This window comes from Mercurialis annua, linkage group LG7 (genome assembly GCF_937616625.2).
Source record: "Mercurialis annua linkage group LG7, ddMerAnnu1.2, whole genome shotgun sequence".
NCBI classification, from domain to species: Eukaryota; Viridiplantae; Streptophyta; class Magnoliopsida; order Malpighiales; family Euphorbiaceae; genus Mercurialis; species Mercurialis annua.
Window position 1 is genome coordinate 11,716,358 of NC_065576.1, and position 10,103 is coordinate 11,726,460.

A 10,103-nucleotide genomic window follows, 5' to 3' on the forward strand; every position below is an offset into this window, starting at 1 on the left:
ATTTGGATAAACTTCATTATGTTCTAGGAAAGTTTTGTGGAAAGTCCTTATTTCCTCTATAAGCAGTAAGACCAATTGAACAAAGGATCACTTTACCCCCTCAACTTGGCATAAAATATTAAAAACGTCTAAATTAGCAAAACCGGATCACTTTTATCCCAAACTTGTCAAAACCTGCTCAAAATTCCCCTATGTTGATGTGGCACCTTAATTGGAGAGTGAGTTTTATAAATATCTTATTTTCTCTCTTCTCATATTTCTCTCTCCTCTCTAACTAAACTCACATTTCACACCAACTTTTTCTTCTTTTCCAACATCAGCCATTCACCTTCAAACCAATAGATCTGATTTTCAAATCGGTTCTTCGCGCTCCGCCTCCACCGTTCCACCTTTTCTCGCCGTTGAAGTTATTTTCTCCGCTTGTTGTCACTGTCGCCGTTTTCTATTTTAATTTCTTCATATATGAAGTTCATCGTTTCTCTTTTTCTTCGTTTCAGATCTGCAATTTTCTTTCTTTTTGTTTACTTTTTTAGATAACAATAATTTTTTTATCACTAAACATGTATAAATATTATCTTTTAATGTTATATAAAATAATTTTGTGATTTTAGGGAATAAAACATATGTTGTTTCTGCATTTTTACTGTGTTTGGTTGTGTTTTTGCTTCTTTTGTTCTGCAGCATGATTTTTGATGATGGTTGATTGATGAATTATTTTAATGTTACAGTGTTGTTGATTTTATGTTGATATTGTGTTGATAATCAGTTGATATTTTTTTGATTTTACCATTAACAAATAAGATAATACTGTTCGTGAAAAAAAAAACTGAGACTGGATAATGATATGTTAGCATTGAGTAAGAAGAAGACAAATAATCATGTTGAATTATTGTAATATTGCAGTGTTGATATTGTGTTGATTTGCGGTTGATATTTTGTTGATTTTAGCATTGTTGAAAAAGACAATAATTATGTTGAATTATTGTAATGTTACAATGTTGATCTTGTGTTGATATCGTGTTATATTATGTTGATATTTAGTTGATTTTATCATTAACAAAAAAGACAACATCATACGTAAATAAAATAAAATAAATTAAAAATAAATGGAAATTGAAATAATGATGAAAAATAAAAATTAGTGTAAAAAAAGATTTAAAAATTTAAATTAGTTAGTTTATTAAATGTTGTTGAATTGTGTTGATTTTATGTTGATATTAGAACTGACGAAAAACATCAACAATTAAAAAAGTCAAACTTTAAAAAAAAATTAAATATGTCATATATATTAAGTGCAGGAATATAATGATGAAAAAATAAATTAAGAAAATGAAAAAAAATATTAAAAAATGAGAGAGAATAGAAAGTAAAAAAATCTCAAAGAGTAGTATAAAAAAATGAAAATTGGAATGTAAAGTAAAAATTTAGAAGATGTAAAAAAATAAATGTTTAAGAAAAAAGTAATATTTCATATAAAAATCCCCAGTTTTAATCGGACCTACTCATGGGTCAAAAACCAAAAAACATTCCTGCTCTCCAATCCCTATCTTATTGCCGGGCTCATACATGCCCAGATCAAACTCATGTAAACTTACCTTTTAAATTTTTAAAATTTAAAGTTCAAACAAAATTCAAGTCTTCCGGTTCAAAGCCGGATTGATCACTATCTAAACAAAGAGTGTATCCCCATATGATAGTTGTCCTGTCGTATTTATAATAAACCAATGAATACTTATGATAGAATTTTTTTTTGATTAATAGTGGACTTTTTAATCATTAAAAATTACACATAACTAACGCAATTAGTTCATTGCACGAACGGTTGCATTAAATAATTTTTCCTAAACAAGTGTCCAAACTCAACACAAGGTAGGCACACCTGGACATATACTCGGACAATCGAACAGGTCTGTAAGCAGTAGACTGGAACCAAAAAGGTATTGAAATTGAATGTGTAAATAAATCACTAATGAAAAAGACTGGAAACGTGATGTTTATTTTATAACTTGCATCTCACTCAATAGCATCACATCCTTTAGCTGAACAAATTAAAGAAGAAAATTATCTATTGTGGAAAAATAAATAAAAATAGCTGGGGTTCCTGATATCAGCTGATCTAATGCTCAATTCATTTCCTTTTTGATCTGAAACCTAGACCTTATCATCCGCCTCGCTGGATTTTGATAAGCCGTCGTGTTTTTGCGCTTTATTACCATTCATTGAAAGACTCCGACGCTCTTTCCCGCCTGGCTTTGATGAGGCATTACCATACCAGATCATTCCAGCTACTGCAATGATCATGCCTACGATTACTTGAACATTCAGACCTTCTTTCCCAAAGAATATAAATCCTAAGATCAGCACCAAAATCGTTTTCATATGCCCGAGCACTTGGAATGACACTGCAGTAAACCGACCGATACAGATAAATTGGCTCAGATTTGTCCCTACTGCTATACTGCATGATACTACTATGAACACCTGCACACGAAAAGGACCACTTTAGATCGGTCGAAAAAGGTTTGCACCATAAAACATGCCTGGCAGTTCAATTACATGCATGCAAGAATATTTGCCACCAGGAAACAGATATATGAGCACAACTATGAAGAATATATTGAAGGCACTAATGTGCTGTTAAAGACTCGCTGCTCTGCTATAAATTGACTGAAAAATGTGCAGTGACAAAAATAACATGGTTTGCTGTTTCTCTAGTTCACCATAAACAAGAATCGTGCAACTCCAAATCTCTGCTATCCTCTCAAGAATACGACTTTTGAGGCCATTAAACTAAAAAAACTTGAGAAAAGGATCAAATGCTTTGACGTGTTGCATCTAATTATTTGACAAACAACATGTTTGATTTTTCTTTTCTTTGTGAAGGAAAGCCATGTAACGTCCCAAAAACACAGGTGTAACATACCGATCACCCTTTAACCCCATTCCTCCTAATCAAAATAATAATGGAAAAAAAAAACTAACTTACGGGTTGAAATTTATGTATACATCATTCAAGCCCAGCAAAGTCATAATTACAGTTGTATTTTCCCTTAATATTCAACTGTTCAAGGACTATGATTCCATCCCATGAGCCATGACCAAACACTCATTTTAGAGGTATTTTCTTTCTATTTCTTTTATTGGAAATCGGAAAGTAATTCAAACAACAGCTTTAAGTCTCACAAGTAATTTTCTATTTTTAAGCAGAGATGCTACACTTATAATTTTCCTCAGAGTGATTTTTTAAAAATCAGGGTTCTTCCAAGAAAAATAGAAATCAAAAGAAGCTCCATAGTTTTACTTATTTTAGAAGTTTGCAAAAATTTCATAAAATTTAGTGATTGATTTAATTTAATTAAAATTTAAAATTCTTCAAAATCTGACTTCATATGACATTTCTTATTAATCACAAAAAAAACTCAAATAATAGACTGAACTCTTTATTTTATTTTTTTATTTAGGCTACCCTCTTTTACATAACAGTAACTGTTAAAGCTATAACTTTTTCTTAAATGAATTCTTTTTTTGCTTTTACATCAACTATTTTGTAACCACGTGCAGGTTAATACTATCTATTTAATCCATATTAATAATTTAACATATAATTTATTTGTAATTTATAATATCTTGTAACTTGAATTGAAACCTTAATTTCTATGATTATAGTAACTTTTTTAATAAATTTTTTATATAAGTTTGTGCTCTTAACTTAACCGTTATTAATTAACATTTTTTGTTTATAATTATTTAAAACTGGATTTAAATTTGAATTTGAAATTTTTGATATTATATTAATTGTTGTAAAACTCCTATTAGTTTAATATTATTATAGTATTTCATCTCATGAATAATTAACAATGGTAATAATTATAACTATAATTCTATTATTGGATACTGAAAATAAATTATTAAAATAACCATAATGGATAAACTTTACTGGAGGTTATTAGTGTAACTTTATCTAATCTTCCCTCTACAATTTTATAAATTATAGCCTTATAGATATATATTAGAGATATATAATATCATAGACTATATATAGATAAAAAAAATAGAATAAGTATCTAAGCTAAGAACCCAATTATCATCTGAAATCCAAATCAGACCGTTACTTCTGCAAGCCTATAAGCCCTAGGATTCAAGAGCTAATGCTCTTAGAGTGTAGGATTAGTTTGAATTACTAAAAACAAAGACCAATTAGCTAGCTGTCAAGGACATTCAAGTGCATTTTTCTCTAAATATAGCTGCTGTTTCATCCTAAAAGCCTAAACTATCAAATGAAGATACCCGGACATGCAAGATTGACCAGTTTCATATATCATGTCACCAGTGTAGGGGATCTTCATTGCACCGATGCCTAAGCCTATCTATATTTTTTCTTCTACCAATTCCTTTCTAAAGATCTCATAATTTTCTTAGGTAAGAAATTGCTAGCAGCAAGAAATTATTCTTTCACTTAATCAACACTGAAGTGCTGGTTGCTTTTCTCATAAATCAAGCTTTGGCTTGCTGCCGAAAAGACCTGAACTGAGTCCAGCAATTATAGCCAATGGCCAAAATTTAGATGCAAACACATTGTCAATTTTCAAATAAAGCAAGGAGATACATGCAAGCGACAGTAACAGTGAATGGCAATAAAGGTGCTTTAGGTGCAATAAATTCTGCCTAAAACGTTAGCTATTAAAAAAAAAGATTTATAACTTACCACAGATATTAAACTATATGGATAGGCATCAACTCTTTTATTTGTTAACCAATAGTCCAAAAAGGGTCCTACTACCAGCAGAGATGCAGCTTGAGCTGGAGCAGTGTGCCCCAATAAGTTGAAAGATCCTAAAGAATACTTCCGTTGAAGATAATGTACATACTGCAGAGAAATAAAATCCAACAATGTCATAAACTGTGGCAAGTGAAACAGCATAATATTATTTTTCAGCAACGAAATGTGGACTAAAACAAAATTCTGTTTACTGACATGTCAAAATTACAACCATATGGGTGAAACACAGGTTAGCTACTTATTCTCGTCAAATAATAGATGATAGGTCTGAGGAACGGAGTAAGAGTGTATCGACAAGATGAAAGAAAGAAAAGGGATATACTTATAAATAAATGAAGCTGGATATTGACCCAAAACCCTGCTGCCTAAGTTTTTATAATTATCATCATTCATAGGCATTGGGCAATATCAAAATCATTTTAATTAATTGAGAGAAACTAACATAATAACTTACATATTGCTGCAATGAGGTGCTCCAAATCGCCACGATTGCAGCTACAAATCCTTTGGTATTGACACTCACATCTGTAACAGTACAGACTGCAACACCAAGGAGAACTACTGTTATACTGAGCTTTGTGTCCCTCGAATACCGCACGTTGTCCAAGACAACTTCGAGAAAACAAGATACTGGGATCATACTCAGCTTTGCAATCTGAGACAGAGTGGGGAAAAAAATTAAACCTCCACAATCTTCAATAGAGAAAATATTTAGTAGTTCACTGAAACTCACCTGATAAAATCCAACTGAATTCCACATCAAACTCACATTCATTCCAACAATAGAAAAGTTAGCAAATATAACAAACTTCACAAGCTCAGAAAATGGTAGATGAGATGTCTGAATATATCCCAACCACCGAAGAGCAAAGGTTAACAAGGTAGTCGTGGCAAAATGCAGGCCTGTTAACGTTGTAGCTGCATGATAGGATTAAATTAAGATAAAATCAGGGTTGATGCGAGTATGAAGATGCTCAAAAGCTTGACGGGTAAAAAAAAAGAAGAAATAATGGAATTTATTGACTTGCGAACTCATTGTGGTACTCGTTTTAGAGTTCTTCACATCAAAGGAGTTACATTTGCTGATTCTTAAAATTAAATCTCAAATAGATAATGTAAGTTAAAAATGATTCTTTTAGTAGAGTAACTTACATAAAAGTGATTATTGCTGTGTCATTTTTGCAACATGTTGTAATCCAGACAATATGATATAGATGCATAAACTTGAAGCCATTTATAATATAGTACAACTGATTTATACAATCAAGTGAAAGAAATTTTTTTCTTTAAATAAAAGAGAGTTGCATCCAATACCAGATCAAATGTTCGAGAGTTTATAAGATATGTAATGCCCTAAAATTGTAAGCTCCGCATGTATAATTGAATGAGTATGCATAGTACTGAGGCAACTGTAGCTGAAATTTACATGATGTCACATGATTGCCATACAAAACTGCATGTTTGCTTCAGGTCATTGTTTATCTGAACTTTACATAGTCAAAATTCATGATTAATTAAACTCCAAATTTTAGTTTTTAAATGGTCTTACATATATATAGTTGCACGAGCATCCAACATTCTATCAATTTTTATGATTTTTTAGTACATCTCAAGATTGGTATATGCCTAAATAAAATCCCTAACCTAAACTAAAAGCAGCAAACCCTGCCCCAAGCACTTGTTTAGCGAATGGGTTCAACATATACAACATGCATTATTTTTGCCTAAACCATCCTACAATGACAATATAAACTGATACAGATTTCTACAAGTTCTCCATTGCAAACAGAGACCTTCAAATTTTCTTCAATAACGAAAATGTACAACAAAACATAGACTGCAAAGACATATGTAAGGAACTGAGTCACAGATTTGATCTTCAAAAAACTAGAGGAAAAATTAATGAAGGATAGTGGATCCGTATAAAGATGTCTTGCTTTATTCTAATTGACACTCTAGGCGTGCTGTTACTGTTTCATTTTTTATTGGATATGCTTATTTATAGCATATAAAATGTCAAAACTAGTTAACAAACGTCTTTTAGCATAAGTGTGTTGCTAAATTTCGCACATTCTATAAGCAAACCATTATTCCCTTCCAACTGGGACAAATTTCAAAGGATCAATCAGTACTCCAGTTCTCATAATTATTCAATGTCGAAAACCATTTGCAAGCAAGAACCTATATGAAGCCATAACCTCTTACTCTAGACATTGTGTGCTTTTTCCATATGAAAGTTGTTATGGACTTATTCTATGGTAAGTCTTATTCAAGGAAAGAAGAATCAAGCAATTAGGTTTAAATGGCAGTTTATTATTTAATAGCTATTAAGTAGTATTATGTTTCTTATTTAGTTTGTTTCTTATTTAGTATTGTTATCTTTCCTAGTTATATTCTAATTAGGAATCTTCTTATTTAGTATTCTATTTCCTAGTTCTATTAGGAGTCTTGCTACCCAAGACTATTGTATTATATATATAGCTATTTCAGCATATTAATAAAGACATCGAAAATTACAAACAAGTCAGATAGGCAACTCTCTCTAACGAGTTCCCGGATAGGCAGCTCTCCGTTTGAGCTCCAACAATCACCATAGCTCGAAAACGTAACAAATCAAGAACAGGACAACCTTCAATAGAAGGTCATCGCCCTGTGACTCGATCCATATCAACGGGTCATAACAATTTGGTATCAAAGCCAACAGTCATGGGGGATACACATGCTCAGATGGAACAACTTTTGGAGATGATGCGCCACCTGTTCATAGTAATCCGGTAGGAGAGCTAATCTCACTTAGACAAACCGGGACTGTGGAAGAATATCTTGAAAAATTTCAGGGGTTATTATCCCGAACTAATTCTATAATTCCAGAACACCAAGTGGCAATAATGATGGCGGGATTATCAGAAAGGTTGCAAATTGATGTGGAGTTGGCTAAACCGGAAAATTTGGAGGAAGCTATGAGTCTTGCTCGAGCTTTTGAGAGACGTTTACAGCTGGAAAAATATTCTGAAAATCAAAAATTTGGGGCACCTCTAAAAATAACAGATGCTACAAAAGCAACATCAAGTGGAACTGCCTCAACTCTTCCTCATTTTATCAAACTAAGTAGAGCAGAGATGGCAGAGAGGAGAGCCAAGGGTCTTTGTTACAATTGTGATGAATTATTCTCACCAGACCATCAATGTAAAAGGTTGTTTTGGATTGAGGTTGCTATTACAGAGGAAGATGCAAACACTGTTCATGATGGCAACCATAATAGAGATCCTGAAATGGCCATCATTCGAGCTTGAGGGCAAGCTCGTTTTTGGAGGAGGGGAGTGATGTTATGGACTTATTCTATGGTAAGTCTTATTCAAGGAAAGAAGAATCAAGCAATTAGGTTTAAATGGCAGTTTATTATTTAATAGCTATTAAGTAGTATTATGTTTCTTATTTAGTTTGTTTCTTATTTAGTATTGTTATCTTTCCTAGTTATATTCTAATTAGGAATCTTCTTATTTAGTATTCTATTTCCTAGTTCTATTAGGAGTCTTGCTACCCAAGACTATTGTATTATATATATAGCTATTTCAGCATATTAATAAAGACATCGAAAATTACAAACAAGTCAGATAGGCAACTCTCTCTAACGAATTCCCGGATAGGCAGCTCTCCGTTTGAGCTCCAACAATCACCATAGCTCGAAAACGTAACAAATCAAGAACAGGACAACCTTCAATAGAAGGTCATCGCCCTGTGACTCGATCCATATCAACGGGTCATAACAAAAGTCTACGTATAAAGAATTTTATACCATATGAAAGTCTGTGTATAGAGAATATTTAGGGAACGAGGGGGAAAGAGGGTAAAAAAAAGATGAGCACCGTAAGCCAACAGCATTTGCAATCTAATTTTTCAAACAGCCAATACTTTATTATTTAATTTCAAATTGATAAATGTTAATGTCAGGCATATGTATGATGAAATTCACAAGCTACATTACATCCAACAAAGACCAATAAATCAGTACCAAATGATTTCCATGTGAATGACATAAATCTAAGAAATCCTTCGTCGCCAATTTCTAAAATGATTATAAAGAGAACAATATCAAACAGAATGACAGATCGGCAAAGAGGACGTACCAAAACTAAAACCATAGGTAGCCATCAAAGCTTTATTGACAATGATTATTCCCACAGAAGTGACAACATTAAACATCCAGGAAGCGGCATCAAGAGTTGCCTTCCTGTCAGCTTTACTCGGTGAAGACATGTTGATCTGTTGTTTCACTTAGCAACAAAATCTTCACTATTTGCTCTTCATAAGACTACGAAGAGCCTTAACTTAAGAGCTCCGATTCGCGATAATGTACCTGAATTCACAATGCATAACATAATTAATACCATATTTGCCCAGAAAAATTATAAAACATTCACCTATTTGATAAATTATACATCTGTTCAACAACAGAAAGCAAAATCAAGCATGGCCATGTAAAAATTACATTCAAATAGAAACATTTTCTCTTTAAAAATGCCTTTAGATCAAGCATTACTAATTCTTAATTTTGACAAAGATTCCACCAGTTTAACAACCAAACACAGAGATTTGATCAGTTAAAGCTCTTTTTAAAAAAAAAAAATTAAAGCTAGAATTGAAAAAACAAGAGCTTAAACAAGTTTTAAGCTTTATAAATAAACAGTAACACAATTAAATCAAGTAAAACAAACTGAAATCTTAGCAGATCCGTCACTGTTCAACACTTAAAAGGTACAAAATTTACCCAATCTTAAATCCACAGATCATAAGAAACGAGGAATCAGTATAATAATCAAAATCAAGAAAATAAATAATCATGTAAAACCTAACATGAAACAGATTAGCAATACTAACTTACTCAATTCTTCAACTAAATTTGCTGGTTTTTTCTTTCTCGTTGTTTGGTTTCTCGGGAAACAAACAGAAAAGCAAATCCAAGTTCAAGAAATCAACAACAAAAGGAATGATGTATAGAATTGAAAAGAGAGAATGAATGTTAAATAGAGGAATCAGCAGTTATGTAATGTTTTATTTCTTATTATAGATTTTATATAATTTAATTTAATATGAGTTTCAATTTGGCCATCAACACACCAATGAAACTCAAAAGGAAAATTCTCTATTTGTAAATTAAATATAATTTTAATATAACTTATGTTTTTATTATTAATTCATTTTAATCTAATTTCCTTATTTGCTTAATTTAATATCCATATTGAATGAATTGCAAGTTTTAACAAAAAAACAAATGAATTGCAAGTACAAGTTAATTTAAATAGTAATCTTTTTATTATTTCTT

At 31.6% G+C, this 10,103-nt stretch overlaps 1 protein-coding gene across 2 annotated transcripts; it reads right to left on the reverse strand.

The window, feature by feature from the left end:
- Positions 1 to 1,977: 1,977 nt before the first annotated feature.
- On the reverse strand, positions 1,978 to 9,856 carry LOC126656160 (UDP-rhamnose/UDP-galactose transporter 6). 2 transcript variants are annotated; one of them, XM_050350659.2, is made up of 6 exons: positions 9,663 to 9,856; positions 8,908 to 9,137; positions 5,514 to 5,698; positions 5,235 to 5,435; positions 4,706 to 4,867; positions 1,978 to 2,481 (listed from the first exon to the last, which is right to left on the reverse strand). In XM_050350659.2, exons 2-6 carry the CDS (start codon positions 9,035 to 9,037, stop codon positions 2,152 to 2,154), a joined length of 1,008 nt encoding a protein of 335 aa, XP_050206616.1. In that variant the 5' UTR covers positions 9,038 to 9,137; positions 9,663 to 9,856; the 3' UTR covers positions 1,978 to 2,151. The 2 variants fall into 2 exon arrangements, with proteins under 2 accessions (XP_050206616.1, XP_050206617.1); XM_050350660.2 differs by having other exon boundaries at positions 9,659 to 9,856.
- Between the last annotated feature and the right edge of the window lie 247 nt (positions 9,857 to 10,103).